Source organism: Emys orbicularis, chromosome 19 (assembly GCF_028017835.1).
Source record: "Emys orbicularis isolate rEmyOrb1 chromosome 19, rEmyOrb1.hap1, whole genome shotgun sequence".
Lineage (NCBI taxonomy): Eukaryota > Metazoa > Chordata > Testudines > Emydidae > Emys > Emys orbicularis.
The window spans coordinates 21996029-22012409 of record NC_088701.1 but is presented as its reverse complement, the minus strand read 5'-3'; the positions used below and the strand labels follow the sequence as shown (position 1 = coordinate 22012409).

The window sequence follows — 16381 nt, the reverse complement described above, 5'->3', positions numbered from 1 at the left end:
CATCCACTGCTTTCCCCTCATCCACAGAGCCAGTTATCTCGTCATAGAAGGCAATTAGGTTAGTTGGGCACGACTTGCCCTTGGTGAATCCATGCTGACTGTTCCTGATCACTTTCCTCTCCTCTAAGTGCTTCAGAATTGATTCCTTGAGGACCTGCTCCATGATTTTTCCAGGGACTGAGGTGAGGCTGACTGGCCTGTAGTTCCCCGGATCCTCCTCCTTCCCTTTTTTAAAGATGGGCACTACATTAGCCTTTTTCCAGTCATCCGGGACCTCCCCCGATCGCCATGAGTTTTCAAAAATAATGGCTAATGGCTCTGCAATCACATCCGCCAACTCCTTTAGCACCCTCGGATGCAGCGCATCCGGCCCCATGGACTTGTGCTCGTCCAGTTTTTCTAAATAGTCCCAAACCACTTCTTTCTCCACAGAGGGCTGGTCACCTCCTCCCCATACTGTGCTGCCCAGTGCAGCAGTCTGGGAGCAGACCTTGTTCGTGAAGACAGAGGCAAAAAAGCATTGAGTACATTAGCTTTTTCCACATCCTCGGTCACTAGGTTGCCTCCCCCCTTCAGTAAGGGGCCCACACTTTCCTTGACCTTCTTCTTGTTGCTGACATACCTGAAGAAACCCTTCTTGTTACTCTTAACATCTCTTGCTAGCTGCAACTCCAAGTGTGATTTGGCCTTCCTGATTTCACTCCTGCAAGCCTGAGCAATATTTTTATACTCCTCCCTGGTCATTTGTCCAATCTTCCACTTCTTGTAAGCTTCTTTTTTGCGTTTAAGATACATGAGCGCTGGCGTGTTTGCATGTGGGAGACACGAGCACTGGCGTGTTTGCATGTGGGGGCTACACACATGAGCGCGGGCGTGTTTGTGTGTGGGGGACACGTACATACACGAGCACCGGTGTGTTTGCATGTAGGGGACACACATGTACACACACACACGAGCATGAGGGTGTTTGCATGTGGGGGATGCACGTACACACACGAGCGGGGGCGGGTTTGCATGTGACACACACACATTTTGCTCAGAGGATTTTTGCATCAGTTCCAAACTCCCCAATGTAAAGAGGAGCAGAGCCTGACCCCCGCTGGGCGCAGAGCACTAGTGAACTCGGAGGCTCTGTTCCGAGCAGAGCCCCGGGAGGAGGCACCAGCTCACGTGTATTCCTGCTGGGCGGGCCAGGCCGTGCCGCCGACACCCGAGAACTGCTGTTTTCGGCATGGCTGACACTGTGGCAGGAGGAATGTGGCGCCCTGACCAGGGTCGTAGCCTGTGCCCAGCTCTGCGTGCCGCCTGTGCTGGTCCTGCACACCGGGGAGAGGGCCCCGTGCCATCCTCGTGGGGGCAGCACCCGGCTGGGTGCCAACGCTGAGCTGTCGGGTGCTTTAGGAGCATCTGAGAACCAGGCAGCCTCGTGCCCAGACCATTCCAGGGCACGAGGGGCCAGGTTCCGGGTGCCTCCTTCCCCTTGTCAGGCAGGGGCCCAGCAGAGCTGTAGTGGGAGCCCGGCAGCAGGGGTCTGAGTGTGGACTCTCCTCCGGAGAGGAGCGGAGTGGGGGGCCGGGATAAACACAGGCAGGTCACTCCCAAAGTGTCCTGTCAGGCTGTGGGGGCACAAACCCTGCTCCGAGAAGGACCATGATACATGGTCCTGCAGGGAGAGCTGAGAACTCTGCCACTGAGCATTAGCATGGGCAGCGTGCGCCCCATTGCAGTGAGCACGAGGGGGGGTGTACACCCCATTGCAGTGAGTGTGAGGTACGTGTGCGCCCCATTGCAGTGAGCACCGAGGGGTGCGTTTGTGTGCGTGCGCCCCATTGCAGTGAGCGCGAGGGGGGGTGTACACCCCATTGCAGTGAGTATGAGGTACGTGTGCGCCCCATTGCAGTGAGCGCCGAGGGGTGCGTTTGTGTGTGTGCGCCCCATTGCAGTGAGCGCGAGGGGGGGGTGTACGCCCCATTGCAGTGAGTGTGAGGTACGTGTGCGCCCCATTGCAGTGAGCGCCGAGGGGTGCGTTTGTGTGCGTGCGCCCCATTGCAGTGAGCGCGAGGGGGGGTGTACACCCCATTGCAGTGAGTGTGAGGTACGTGTGCGCCCCATTGCAGTGAGCGCCGAGGGGTGCGTTTGTGTGTGTGCGCCCCATTGCAGTGAGCGCGAGGGGGGGTGTACACCCCATTGCAGTGAGTGTGAGCTACGTGTGCGCCCCATTGCAGTGAGCACCGAGGGGTGTGTTTGTGTGCGTGCGCCCCATTGCAGTGAGCGCGAGGGGGGGTGTACACCCCATTGCAGTGAGTGTGAGGTACGTGTGCGCCCCATTGCAGTGAGCGCTGAGGGGTGCGTTTGCGTGTGCGCCCCATTGCAGTGAGCGCGAGGTACGTGTGTGTGCCCCATTACATTGAGCGTGAGGTACGTGTGTGTGCCCCACTGCAGTGAGCACAAGGGGGTGTGTGTACGCCCCATTACATTGAGCGTGAGGTACGTGTGAGCGCAAGGGGCTGCCCGCCGAGCCCCCCCGTAGCTCCGGTCTGCCCCCCTCGTTGCAGAGACCAGATGCGCGACGACGGAGTTCCGGTGCCGGGACGGGAGCTGCATCGGGAACTCGAGCCGCTGTAACCAGTTCATCGACTGCGAGGACGCGTCGGACGAGATGAACTGCAGTGAGTGCCGGCACTGTGCGGGGGGGACCTCCCCTCGGCCCCCCCCCCCTCCACGGCCCCCACCCCCAGGCCCTTCTGCCCGCCTGTACCCTGCCATGAGCCAGTTCTTCGGGGGTGGGACTCGCCCGCGCTCCCCTCCCGACTGAGGCCGAGCCAGGTTATTGTGTCCTGGGAACAGGCCCGGCTGCCCTGTCACTTCCAGGCCACCCTGCACAGCCTCTGACGTGCCGCCTCCCGACAGCTCGTCAGAAGCACTTAGTGAGGTGCAGCGAAACGTTGGGCGCGGGAGACGGGCAGAATGGATCGGCCTGGCACCTGCAGCCAGCGTGGGGCGGGCAGGGCTGGTAGCAGGGGGGCACCAGGGCAGCAAGGGATCTTCTCCCCTGGCAGTGACAGAGGAGTGCTATGATGGGGGAGGGGGGACAAGTGTGTGTGTAACTGAGTGTGTGCACGGTGGGTGTGTGTGAGTGCACTGTATGTGTGCACAGCGTGTGTGCCCGTGCATGTACAGCGTGTGTACTCGGTTCTCAGCGGTTCCCCCAGTGGCTCTCTGAGGTCTGGGCCAGAGCATTGGTTTCCCCTTTCGTGGGTTGTTCGGGCGGCGGCTGCTCCCCGAGCCCTGCCCAGCTGCCAGCCAGTGTTGTGAGGGTGCAGAGGATGGAGGGGACTCCCCTGCCAGGCAGAACACGGGGCGGGTGGCGGCTGGGAGCTGTCCCCTGCCCACGTGCCGAGGGCAGTATCCACTCTGGGCTTTCCCATAGGCGCCACCGACTGCAGCAGCTACTTCAAGCTGGGGGTGAAAGGCCTGACGTTCCAGAAGTGCGAGCACACATCGCTGTGCTACGCCCCGTCCTGGGTGTGCGACGGAGCCAACGACTGCGGGGACTACTCGGACGAGCAGAACTGCCCGGGTGAGAGCGGGGCTGGCCGGTGACGGGATGGGGCTGGGGAGCTCGGCAGGCAGGCTCCAGCAGTGCCCTGCCCTGGCACGCCAGCAGGGGCTGCTGGTCCCTAGCTGGGCGGGGGCGGGACGGCTGTGTGGGATTAGGGCGGGGGGCGGGGAGGAAATGGCGCACGGCTGTGCTGAGAGCAAACGATCACACACAGGGACGGGGAGAGGTGTCCCTGCCTGGGGAGTTAGTGACTGTCCAGCCCCAGGGGACGGGTGAGGGAGGCACAGGGCTGGGATCAGGGAGCCATACCCTGCTCTGCCACATGCTGCCCGGCTGACCTTGGGTACGTCCCTGCATCTCTGGGCCTCAGTTTAGTCTGTCTCTCAGACGGAGTCCGGGCAGCATCCCAGGGCCCCCATCTTGCAGCGCTCTGGGGCCCCCGTTCCGGTCAGGGTCTGGCCAGCACAACGGGGCCCCTGTCTCGGCTGGGGTCTGGGCGCTACCGTAACCCCGAGTCATGGAAGAGAATGTGGGAGGGGAGTTTCTCTGGGTGCCCCCCGTTGACCCCACGCAGCGCCGGCTGATGGAGCTCTGTGCCAGGGTTGGTCTCGCCCTGTCGCTCTGCAGAGCCGAGCCCAGGGTTCGCTGTGCGGTGTAGCCAGGCTCAGCCGGTGTCACCGAACGAACCGTGGTGCCTTTCCCACCCGCACCCCAGGAGTGAGGAAACCCAAGTGCCCGGCCAATTACTTCGCCTGCCCGAGCGGGAGGTGCATCCCCATGACCTGGACGTGCGATAAGGAGGACGACTGTGAGAACGGCGAAGATGAGACGCACTGCAGTAAGCACATGGGGCGGGGAGCATGGGATTGTGGGAGGAAGAGCATGGAGGGGACAGACTGCAGTGAGTGCCCCCCCCCCGGTTGTGTTATTCCCAGTTTCTACGACGTGAGTGAGGTTTTAAATCTCTCACATCCGTCTCCCAGGGGCCAGGGATTGCCCACTCTCCCCTCCCCGGGGCTGGACGCTCTGGCCCATGTCACTTCACGCAGACTAGCCCCTCGACTTTTCCCTTCTCTAAAGAACAAAGATCCAATTTCCTAGCCTTGGCTTTACGGTGCCGCCAGCGCAGGGGCCCCTTGCACGTTTGCACACACGGTCTCGTGCGACAGCTTCACGCTTGTTTCGGGGCCGGCGTGAGTTGAGTGCTGGGATGGTGACCCTGACAACCCTTGAGTCATCAGCCAGCTGAACAGAATGATCAGGGTGGCGTTAGATACCAGTCTGGGTGAGGGTCCTGCTGGCCTTCAACTCGGGGGGCTGCTGGAACCCCAGTTTTGATCACTTAGAAGCTATCGACGTGGAACTTCCACATCCAGCGCACACCGTCCCCGTGATCCTACTGTTCCCACCCCATGAGATCTAGGCCCTGCCTAGCGTAGAGCCGGTGGTATCACCCGCTCAGCCCCATGCCCTGAGCCCCAGCAACAGCAGCATTTGCCCGGCCGAGCGTCCTGTCCCCCTTGTTCCCTTCCCCGAGCTCCTGACGCCGCCCTGAACGCCGCCTCTCCCTCCCCTCCCAGATAAATTCTGCTACCCCGTGCAGTTTGAATGCAACAACCACCGCTGCATCTCCAAGCTGTGGGTGTGCGACGGGGCGGACGACTGTGGGGATGGCTCCGACGAAGACAGCCGCTGCCGTAAGCCCGTCTCCCCTGCCGGGGTGGGGGAGACCCGGAGAGAGGAAGGGGGCCTGGCAGAAGGGGGCCAGGGGCGTCTCTTTGAAGTGCAAAGCCAGGGAGCCGTACCTTACCCTTGGGGGAGTGGGGACTAGTGGTTAGAGCAGGAGGGTGGTCTGAACTCCTGGGTTCTGTTCCCAGCTCGGGGAGAGGAGTGGGGTCTAGTGGTTAGAGCTGGGGGGCTGGGAGCCTCCTGGGTTCTATTGCCGAATCCGAGAGGTGAGTCTAGTGGTGAGAGCAGCAGAGTGGGGACTCTTCGGTTGTGCCACTGATTTGCCAAGTGACTGCCTGGTGCCTCAGTTTCTCTATTTGCAAAATGAGGGGGGGTGGCTCCGCCTGTCTGTGAGGGGGGTGAATCAATCGCTGGGTTTCCAGTTGTTCTGAGACCCTCCACCAGAGAGGGCAGTGGATGTGCTGCCTATTTCTGTGGCGGGGCGCGGGAGTGACTGCCGGCAGGTCCCCCGGTGTGGGGACGGATTCACGCTCAGGCAGGGTCCTGACCCCGCGAGCTGCTTTGGGGATCATGTGAGACAGCCCCAAAGGGGCCCAGACCCAAAAACTACCCGGGGTTCAGCCGGCCCGAGCCGAACGTCGCCCCCACGCACGGAGCCAGTGCACCCCTGATGGCGTGTGCTGAGCTCACCTGCCGGGACCTCTCGGGGCATACGGGGGTGAGGTGCCCAGGCCCCTCACTGCGCTGGACGCAGCCTCTGGGGGGGAGCCCTCCCGGCACCCCCCACCCTGCCTCTCTCTCAATACCGGCCCCACAAGCCCTGCTCACCCCTCTGTCCCCTGCAGGGCTGACCACCTGCAGCTCGGGGTCCTTCCAGTGCCCGGGCACGTACGTGTGCGTGCCAGAGCGCTGGCTCTGCGACGGAGACAAGGACTGTGCCGACGGCTCTGACGAGTCCTTAGCCGCTGGCTGCTGTGAGTCGCCCTGTGGCTGCGCTCGGTTCGAGGGGTGGGGAAGGGAGTAGCCTATGGGCCGGGGAGCCAGCAAGCCGGGGAGCCCCTGAGCCAGAGAGCCAGCGGCCTGTGGGCCGGGGCAGCCAGCAAGCCGGGGAGCCCCTGAGCCAGAGAGCCAGCGGCCTGTGGGCCGGGGCAGCCAGCAAGCCGGGGAGCCCCTGAGCCAGAGAGCCAGCGGCCTGTGGGCCGGGGCAGCCAGCAAGCCGGGGAGCCCCTGAGCCAGAGAGCCAGCGGCCTGTGGGCCGGGGCAGCCAGCAAGCCGGGGAGCCCCTGAGCCGGGGAGCCAGCGGCCTGTGGGCTGGGGCAGCCAGCAAGCCGGGGAGCCCCTGAGCCGGGGAGCCAGCGGCCTGTGGGCTGGGGCAGCCAGAAAGCCGGGGAGCCCCTTTGCCGGGGAGCAATTGACTCCAGTGCTATCACCCAGAGGCTGCAGCGGACCGGACAGTGCTGCTCGAGAGTCAGGCTGCCTTGATTCTAGTCCCGTGTGACCTTGGGCCCCCCAGCCCCGTGCCTCAGTTTCCCCCTCTACACGGGGGCAGATGACGTTGCTCCGAAGGGGGGGAAGGGGTTGTGAAGCAGAGCTGGCTAGTTTGCCCCGTGCCTGCCAGCCTGGGCCCCTGTGTGAGGGCTGGGGACAGTTGCGGGGGGCCTGGCCTCGGGGCGCTGACAAGCGGCTCCTCGTTCCAGTGTACAACAGCACGTGTGACGAGCGGGAGTTCATGTGCGCCAGCCACCAGTGCATCCCCAAGCACTTCGTCTGCGACCACGACGACGACTGCGGCGACGGCTCCGACGAGTCCCCGGAGTGCGGTGGGTGCTGGCGTGGAACGGGGCGGGGAGCTGGGGCTGCCTCCACCCCGAGCCCCGGCTCCGTGGCTCCCGGCTCTGAGCGAGACGCACGGGGGGGCGGGGGAGCCCCAGTTCCCACTGAAAAGGCCCCGCCCGGGCGCCGGGGGGGAGGCAAAGTGCCAGCTTTCTCTAATCCTGTCCGTGCCGTGCCCAAACCCGTGGTGATGCACTGCTCCCCGTGCGCCCGCTCTGAGGACAGGGCCTGGCGCTGGGGGCAGCTGGCCTGACCACGTTCCCTCTCTCCGCAGAGTACCCAACCTGCAGCCCCCACGAGTTCCGGTGCGCCAACGGCCGCTGTCTCAGCAACAGCCAGTGGCAGTGCGACGGGGAATTCGACTGCCACGACCACTCGGACGAGGCGCCCAAGAACCCGCGCTGCACCAGCTCCGGTAGGTGCCCGGGGACGGGCCCTGGGCTCCGGGGACTGTATTCTGAGCGTTGCCATCGTTTCCTGCCCCTTCCCTCATGTACAGCCCAGTGGGGTCTCCCGTGCTCTGGCCCTGGACTCGGTCCCTTTCTCCCCTGGCCAGCGCGCCCAGCCCTGGGTGTGGCCCTGGCTGGTGCACGGGGAGGGCTGTCGATGGGGTTCCCCGAGCCCGGCGCCTGCGGTGACCCCCCCCTCCCGCCGTCGTTCCAGAGAGCAGGTGCAACGACTCGTTCTTCCTGTGCAAGAACGGCCGGTGCGTGCCCGAGTCCCTGCTCTGCGACAACAACGACGACTGCGCCGACGGCTCCGACGAGCTGAACTGCTTCCTCAACGAGTGTCTCAACAAGAAACTGAGCGGCTGCTCCCAGGAGTGCGAGGACCTCAAGATTGGCTATAAGGTTGGGTCACTGGGGGGCGGGCCCAACCTGCGCCGGGGGGGCTGGGGTACAGCAGGGCCATTGAGCCAGAGGAGCTGATGAGCGAGCCCGGCTCCTGGCAGCTCCGAGCGGGAGTTGGGGGTCGGGTGGCTCCCCACGCGGCTGTTCCCCCATTTGTGTGTGCGCACGCCCGGTGTTTGTGGAGGGAAGTGTGCATTCACTATTTGTGCAGACGGGTGCCCAGGCACTGCTTGTGTGCACCGTGCGTGCCCGCCTGCTAGTTTTGCATACCTTGGCTGTGTATTTGTGCGTGTTCACGTGCGGTGATTGTGCGCGCTCACACCATTTGGGCACGTCCAGGTGTATGCCCTGTTTGTGCCCTCGGGTGTGCACGGTCGGTGCACGCACGCATGCCCCTCCGTGCTGCAGGGATGCCCCTAACTGCCTCCCGCTGCCTCCTGCAGTGTAGATGCCGGCCTGGGTACAGGCTGAAAGACGACGGGAAAACCTGCATCGACATTGACGAGTGCACCACCACCTATCCCTGCAGCCAGAAATGCATCAACACGCTGGGCAGCTTCAAGTGCCTGTGCACAGAGGGCTACAAACTCAGGCCTGACCACCCGACCAGCTGCAAAGCCGTCTCAGGTGAGAGCAGCTCCGGGGCGCTTGTGCCGAGGGGCTTTGCCTGCCGGGGGATCAGACAGAAACCTCTAGGTTTGCGGAGGATCCTGCCATGTCCGAGGGGTTGGTATCTCTGCGCCAAGTAGCTCAAGGAGAGCGCCCGTCAGGTCTGGACTGGCAGGCTGCAGGCCGGGCAATCGGGGTTGCTTTGCCGTGTGCCCTCGCTGGGCCGAGCCAGCATCACGCCAGGGAATCCGGTTCCCCTGGCGGTTTTGCTGGGTGGTTTCTGGCTGACGACGGTTGGGCAGGCTGGAGAAGTCCAGGTTTGGTCTGGCGCAGCGCAGACCAAGGTGCCTTTGGCCGGCTCCGTTCGGAGGGTTGGTGGCTGGGGGGCCAGTTGCCACCAGCCGCAGGGCCCATGCAAAGCTGAGGACAGCATCGGAGTGTGTCTGTGCCTGGGGAGGGGGGATCTGACGCGTCTTTCCCCTGCAGACGAAGAGCCCTTCCTCATCTTCGCCAACCGCTACTACCTGAGGAAACTCAACCTGGACGGCTCCAACTACACGCTGCTCAAACAGGTGCTGCCGGGGGGGGGCGTCTGCGCCATCTCCACTGGGCAGCAGCTCAGGCGTGGGCTTGAACTGGGCTGCTCCGGGTGGGGGTAGGGTGTCCCCACTGGCTCCTGGGGTGGAAGCGGTGTCACCTGGGGGGGATTGCATCCCTCCTCCCCCGTCAGGTTTGGGGCTCAGGGAAAAGCCCCCCGGTTTAAGGGCTGCTCCTTGGAAGCCACCGGGGGCCTCCCTGATTGACACGAGCGGAGGCTATTTGGGCACCTGGGGGCCCCAGCCCAACCCGCAGCTGTGCAGGCTGGGTGGGGGATGTACCCTCCTTCCGCCTCCGCTTTGCCCCCGTGCCCCAGACGTGCCCGCTGCTCAGGGGAGGGGGAAGGGCTCCATCTCGCTTCCTGCCATGAGCGCTAACGCCAGCCCAGCTCGCAAAGGAGCTCCTTGGTAGCTGGCTGCAAATATGGTAGGCCCTATGCAAACAGTAGGACTGTGCTGATTAGATCTCAGCTGGAGTATTGTGTCCAGTTCTGAGCGCCACATTTCAGGAAGGATGTGGAGAAAGTCCAGAGGAGAGCAACACAAATGATTAAAGGTCTAGAAAACATGAGCTAGGAGGGAAGATTGAAAACCTGGGTTTGTTTAGTCTGGAGAAGAGAAGACAGAGAGGGGACGTAACAGTTTTCAAGTACATAAAAGGTTACAAGGAGGAGGGAGAAGAATTGTTGTTCTTAACCTCTGAGGACAGGACAAGAAGCAATGGGCTTAAATTGCAGCAAGGGAGGTTTAGGTTCGACATTAGGAAAAACTTCCTAACTGTCGGTGGTTAAGCACTGGAATAAATTGCCGAGGGAGGTTGTGGAATCTCCATCATTGGAGATTTTTAAGAGCAGGTTGGACAAACACCTGTCAGGGATGGTCTAGGGGACCGGACGAGATGACCTCTCAAGGTCCCTTCCAGTCCTCTGATTCTATGATTCTAATAGCTCCTTGGGTGCTGGTTGCGTCTATGGTAGGTCCTACGTAAACATTGGCTGTCGTTGTTTTAAACCTCTTGAGTACAGAGGCTTGGAATCATGGGTGAGGAGGGGCAGGAGGTGGCTCACTTTTTAAGGAAGGCCCAGTTAAAAAGCAACTGTGGCAGTGCCCCCCTTGCCACCCCCGCTGGCCAGCGAGGTGGCATGAGCGCGAGGCCTAATGCATCTTCCTCTGGGCTGCGCTGGCTCCAGGGGCTGAACAACGCCGTGGCTCTGGACTTCGACTACAGGGAGCAGATGATCTACTGGACGGACGTCACCACGCAGGGCAGCATGATCCGCCGCATGCACATTAACGGGAGTAACGTCCAGGTGGGCGCTGGGCTCCCCCCCGGGGGGTGGCCTCTTTGGGGGACCCGGCGGGGAGGGGAGCGGGGAGGGGCCACTGGGGGTGGGGGGGCTCGCCTTCCCGGGGGAATGGGGTGGGGCTGCCGGGCAGGGCCATGCATACCTGGGACGGGGCAGGGTCTCTGGGTGGGGCCCGTGTCCTTGGGGAATGGGGCTGGATCCCAGGGCAGGACCCACAGTCCTGGGGGGCAGAGGGGGGACAGGGCAGGGTCTCTGGGCAGGAGCAGGGCGGGGTCCTCTCTGAACAGGCCCTGACTTGTCCCGTTCTCCCGGCAGGTCCTTCACCGCACCGGTCTCAGCAACCCCGACGGGCTGGCCGTGGACTGGGTGGGCGGGAACCTGTACTGGTGCGACAAGGGCAGGGACACCATCGAGGTGTCGAAGCTGAACGGGGCCTATCGCACGGTGCTGGTGAACTCGGGGCTGCGGGAGCCGCGGGCACTGGTGGTGGACGTGCAGAACGGGTGAGGGGCCACGGCCGGGTCTCACCTTTCCCTTGTTCCCGGATGCAGGACGCTCCGAGCTCCCTTCCGTGGGCTGGCGCATCAGCTCCTGCCCACGGCACCCCCCAGAATTTCTGTTCTGAGCGGGGTGCCTGGAGTCAGGACTCGGGGGTTCTGTTCCCACTCCCAGCTCTGCCTCTTACACGCTGGGAAACCTCCCTGCCGCTTGGTGACTCGGTTTCCCCTCTTGTATGGGGACAGAAGGACGCTGTAGCAGGGATGCTGGTGCCATTTTGGTTGACTCAGCCTCTCCCGTTGCTGTTCCCTTTGTGCCCCAGTTACCTGTACTGGACGGACTGGGGTGACCACTCCCTGATCGGCAAGATCGGCATGGACGGCACCAACCGGAGTGTCATCGTAGACACCAAGATCACCTGGCCCAACGGCCTCACCCTGGACTACATCAATGGCCGGATTTACTGGGCAGATGCCCGGGAGGACTACATTGAGTTTGCCAGTCTGGACGGCTCCAACCGGCACATCGGTGAGGCCGGCCGGGAGCTGCAGCTTTCGGCCAAACACAAATGGTTTTAGCATGAGACTGGGAGCCAGGACTCCTGGGTTCTGATCCCAGCTCTGCTGCTGACTCCATCTGTGCCCTTGGGCAAATGACCTCACTGTTGTTTCTTGCCTCAGTTTCCCTATTTGGGAACTGGGGATGAGCTGTACCTGCTGTGGGATTCACAGAGAGCCACGCTGCTGTCGCGCAAGGCAGGTGATCGTCCCCTGCTTTTTAGGAGTGCAGAGGGATAATTAACGCTGGTGTATCCAAGCTCACATATTAATATTAAAGTCTTCTTAAAATCACATCCCCTACCCACTTCCAGTCCCCGGCTCGAGTGGCCTGGCAGCTCCCAGGTTTGGGGGCTTGAACCCCGGGCTCTGCCGGTTTTGCCAAGGGGCCACGTCCTGTAGGTGACTCAACAGCAGGTGATTGCAGTATCTGGCCTGTAGAGGGCGCCACGTGCACACCTAGTGACGCACAGCCGCCGTGCTCTGTCCTGCACGACTCGGGGGGGGGCTGCGTCCCTGCCTGGCCTGAGCTGCCCCCTCTCCCTGCAGTGCTGAGCCAGGACATCCCGCACATCTTTGCGCTCACCCTCTTTGAGGACTACATCTACTGGACCGACTGGGAGACCAAGTCCATCAACCGAGCCCACAAGACCACCGGGGCCAACAAGTCCATGCTGATCAGCACGCTGCACCGGCCCATGGACATCCACATCTACCATGCCTACCGCCAGCCGGATGGTGAGCGGGAGGGAGTCCCGGGCGGGGGGCTGTCACCAGGAGCTGGGTCAGCAAGGGCGGGGACCGCGGCCCCGGGGGGACCAAGGCACAAGGCTCTCTGATTTCACCCCTTTTCCCTGGGGGCTCTGAGGGGGGGCAGGGGCTCAGTTGGCACAGTGGGGGTGAGTGCCCCAGGCTTTGGCATCTGGATCCCGCCAGCGGCTCTAGTTAGAGACGCGTCCTCGTGCCCAGCTGCCCAAATGGGGGATGGCCGCTTGGGAAATGAGTCGCCAGGTCTCCGTCTAGTCCCTGTGGTCAGCAGCCCCAGCCTGGGTGTGGCCCCCAGCTCCACATCCAGCGTCTGACCTGCTGGCCGGGCTCTCTCCAGCCCGCACACGCTCGCCCGCGGGTTCTGGAGTCCGATCGGGACCTGGCAGGTGGATCAGGATCCAGGGGATGGCTGGAGAGTTGCTACCTGCTGGGTCTGCGCTCGGATCAGCACGGACCCTGCTGGCAAGACCGCTGCCCAGCTCCTCTTCCCATGGGACGCCCCGGATTGCATGGGGCCGGGGCTCACCAAGGGGTCCAGGCCCTGTGCGGACTGGGGCTGGGATGGGGGTGAAGGAGAGACTGTGGGGGAAGAATGTGTAGGGGTGAGGGGCAACACGCAATGAGGGAGGGGGATCACCTGCAGAGCGGGGGTCAGGAGTCCGCTGCACCCCCGGACGGTCTTACCCCAGCGCGCTCTCTCCTCTCCCCAGTCCCCAGTCACCCCTGCAAAACCAACAACGGCGGCTGTAGCAACCTGTGCCTCCTGTCCCCGGGCGGCACCCACAAGTGCGCCTGCCCCACCAACTTCTACCTGGGCGGCGACGGCAAGACCTGCGTCTCCAACTGCACCGCCAGCCAGGTAACCCACTGCTGCCAGGGCCCCGGTAGCTACCTGTAACCACAGCCAGACTCGGAGACGGGATGTTTCAAGGCCGGAGTCTCTTACTCCCGGCCCCCTGGAGATGTGGGGCTGAGGCTCCAGAGAGGGAAGATGTGGTGGAGTCCGGGTAGGCACCGCGTCATCCCAGCTTTGTGCGGGGGGGGGGAGCGGGCATGTACCCCTCTTGCTCTCAGTGCATCTCGCTGGGCGGGGGTAGAGCAGGGAGAGACCCAGAGGGAAAAGCTCCCTTGGTCCTGGGGGTCGCCCCCATGCCGCTGCCCCCCGGGTCCTGCCTGGAGCCGGCCTCACGGCCTCGTCTCTCTGCCGCAGTTCGTTTGCAAGAACGACAAATGCATCCCTTTCTGGTGGAAATGCGACACGGAGGACGACTGCGGGGACCGCTCGGACGAGCCCGAAGATTGCCGTGAGTGACGGGGGGGTGTGGGCGGCACAGCCAGACCCAGGCGCTGCTCCGCCCACCCCCAGGGGCTGAGCTCCCAGCCCCATCAGTGACCCCAAGGAGAGGCACAGGGGGCCCTGCCCCTGCCCGCTCGGAAGGTGGGGTGGGTTCCCCTGCTCCAGCAGCCGCCGCCACTCCCAGCATGGCTCCCGCCAGCGGGGAATTCCAGGCCCCGGAGGCGTCCCCGACGCCACGTGCCGGGATGAAATGGATCCTTTGCCTGTTGACGTCTCGGCGAGATCTGCCAGCCGCAGAGCCCCGCGCAGCCTTTCCCTGGGGGGGCCCACAGGGAGAACTGCGCTGAGCAGCCTTATTAACCCCATCCCACCACCCCCAGGAACCAGGAGGTTTCTGAGTCAGGGGAGTTCGTTCCCTCCCAGCTCCGCTCCCCTCACAGAGTCCTAGGGGCCACCTTGGCAAAGGCTTCAAACCCCGGCCCTGCTACTGCCTGGGGAGCAGAGAGCGGCACAGGGCCCGGCTGGGGGCGGGGTGGGACTCTGAAGCGGAGCAGAGCTGGGCCTGCCGACCGCCTGCATGGGAGAGTGCTGGTGACTCAGCAGGGGGCGCTCTCCTCTTGGCCTGACACTGGGGGGGGGCTACGCAGCTGAAATCCTTAGACTTGATTGTTAATGAGTCCAGGTGCTTCTTGCAGTAATAGGGCGTTTAATGGCCAGTGCCCTGCAGCTCCCTGAAATCTTCCTCCTGCTTTTAATTGCAGACGGGAGTCTTCTTTGCTCCCTCTCCTCATTGGCTGCATAGTGTTGCTGCGTGCTGTTAAACAGCAGCCATGTCCCACCCCAGAGGTGGCTGCATTTCAGTGAGGGGTGAAACGATTCAGATCAGAATTTTGTAAACAAGTTGTGGGCCAATTTCCTGCCACCTCTGCAGCCCCATTGACTCCAGTGTGAGGAGGAGTGCCTGTGTAACACCCTTCCCCGCCTGGTGGGATAACAGCCTATACTGCTGCTCTCGGCTAATGGGACTACTCCTTTGGCTCATGCCGTAGGGGCCTGTGCTAGTGGTGCTGGCAGTCCAGGGTCCCTGCCGAGGACCCCTGGGCCAGGCAGGTTTACCCAGTGTGCGTCTCCCAGCGCTGTGGAAATGCCAGGGTTCATCCGGCGCGAGGCGTCACCACCTCCCCTCTCTCTCCTCAGCTGAATTCAAGTGTCGCCCAGGACAGTTCCAGTGCTCCACCGGGATCTGCACCAACCCGGCCTTCATCTGTGACGGAGACAACGACTGCCAGGACAACTCGGACGAGGCCAACTGCGGTACGGCCCCCGGACGCCTGGGTCCCCAGCAGGGCTCCTGATTCCCAATAGCGGCAATGCAAGTCCAAGCCAGTCCCCTCACTGTGTCCCCTTTTCTGTCCAGATATCCACGTCTGCCTGCCCAGCCAGTTCAAATGCACCAACACCAACCGCTGCATCCCTGGGATCTTCCGTTGCAACGGGCAGGACAACTGCGGGGACGGCGAGGACGAGAAGGATTGTCGTGAGTGACAGGGGGTGCTGGGGGGGGGCCTCCTGCCTGCGGGCACTCAGTGCCGCGGGGGTGCGGAATCAATCGCCGGGGGGGCGGGTTTGCTTCCTCCCCCCGCTCTGCTGTCTGCAGCATGGACAGCCCTGCTCGCTGTATCCCGGCTGGAGTCGCTGCTGTTCTGATTCAGATAAAGGCTTACTCCTAATATCTAGTAGCAATGAGTTCCACAGGTTACAAAATAGCCGAACAACATTTCCTCGTGCCCGTTTGAAAGGCGCAGCCTTGTACCCATCCTCTCGTCCCAGGGCTGACTGGGGACGCAGTTAGCCTTGGTATTAATTGGAAAGGGCTTGTTCCTGCTTTTGAGGCCAGAGGTAGGGAATTCTCCCCGAGCCGCCTCAGGGCCGCCCGTGTGACGTGTCTGCGCTGCCCGTCATGTCAATGTGGGAAAAGAGGCTCGTGATTATCCCAGCCGTGAGTCAGAGGCTGCCGTGGGCATTGCTGGGTACTTTTCCCCGGGCCCCCAAGCCCGTCTGCGCTGGGGGGTGATTAAAGGCAGAGCCCCAGTTTCTGCTGCAGGGCCCCCCCTGACTCCCCTTTCCTTTGTGCCCCCTGCGCAGCGGAGGTGACCTGCGCCCCCAATCAGTTCCAGTGTGCCGTCACCAAGCGCTGCATCCCCCGTGTCTGGGTGTGCGACCGGGACAACGACTGCGTGGACGGATCAGACGAGCCCGCCAACTGCAGTAAGGAGCCGCTCCCCCGGTACCCTCGGTGGGGGCGGGCAAAGAGGGGGGGGTGCTGGCCCACGCCGACGCTAACCCCCCTCTGCCTCTTCTCCCCCACCCCCAGCACAAATGACGTGTGGTGTGGACGAGTTCCGGTGCAAGGACTCGGGCCGATGCATCCCAGCACGCTGGAAATGCGACGGGGAGGACGACTGCGGAGACAGCTCGGACGAGCCCAAGGAGGAATGTGGTGAGCTGGCGCCACGGTCGGCAGGGCCGGGACGAGCGGCTCTTGCATCTTCTGCTACGTTCCGGGGAGTGGGCTCCGCAGATCAGGGGGTCGGTCACCAGGTGTGGGGGAACTGATTGGCTCTGAGGGGGGTCACGGCTGCCTCTCGTCCACCGTAGATCTGCTCACGGCACTCCCTGCTCACCCCTGCACTCCGGCCACCTGTATTCAGCGCTCTCGCACCTCACCGGGGTGCCACCCCCCGGGTGAGCAGATGAAATTGACATTGGTCTTTTTTTCCCACTTCACCCCCCCCCCCGCCCCCATTCCTGGCC

The 16381-nt window shown here is 63.1% G+C and overlaps 1 protein-coding gene across 1 annotated transcript in view; it reads left to right on the top strand.

Annotated features, from left to right (window-relative positions):
* Positions 1–16381, top strand: part of LRP1 (LDL receptor related protein 1) — a 179908-nt gene that overhangs the window by 149344 nt on the left and 14183 nt on the right. Inside the window, exons 48-67 of the mRNA XM_065419313.1 lie at positions 2556–2669; positions 3431–3580; positions 4278–4400; positions 5143–5259; positions 6097–6225; positions 6949–7071; positions 7359–7499; positions 7748–7935; positions 8379–8562; positions 9031–9116; positions 10331–10450; positions 10763–10950; positions 11268–11473; positions 12052–12240; positions 12981–13129; positions 13481–13574; positions 14765–14881; positions 14985–15104; positions 15713–15835; positions 15942–16067. Of these exons, the coding sequence (XP_065275385.1) occupies positions 2556–2669; positions 3431–3580; positions 4278–4400; positions 5143–5259; positions 6097–6225; positions 6949–7071; positions 7359–7499; positions 7748–7935; positions 8379–8562; positions 9031–9116; positions 10331–10450; positions 10763–10950; positions 11268–11473; positions 12052–12240; positions 12981–13129; positions 13481–13574; positions 14765–14881; positions 14985–15104; positions 15713–15835; positions 15942–16067 (2787 nt within the window). The remainder of the gene's footprint in view (positions 1–2555; positions 2670–3430; positions 3581–4277; positions 4401–5142; positions 5260–6096; positions 6226–6948; positions 7072–7358; positions 7500–7747; positions 7936–8378; positions 8563–9030; positions 9117–10330; positions 10451–10762; positions 10951–11267; positions 11474–12051; positions 12241–12980; positions 13130–13480; positions 13575–14764; positions 14882–14984; positions 15105–15712; positions 15836–15941; positions 16068–16381) is intronic.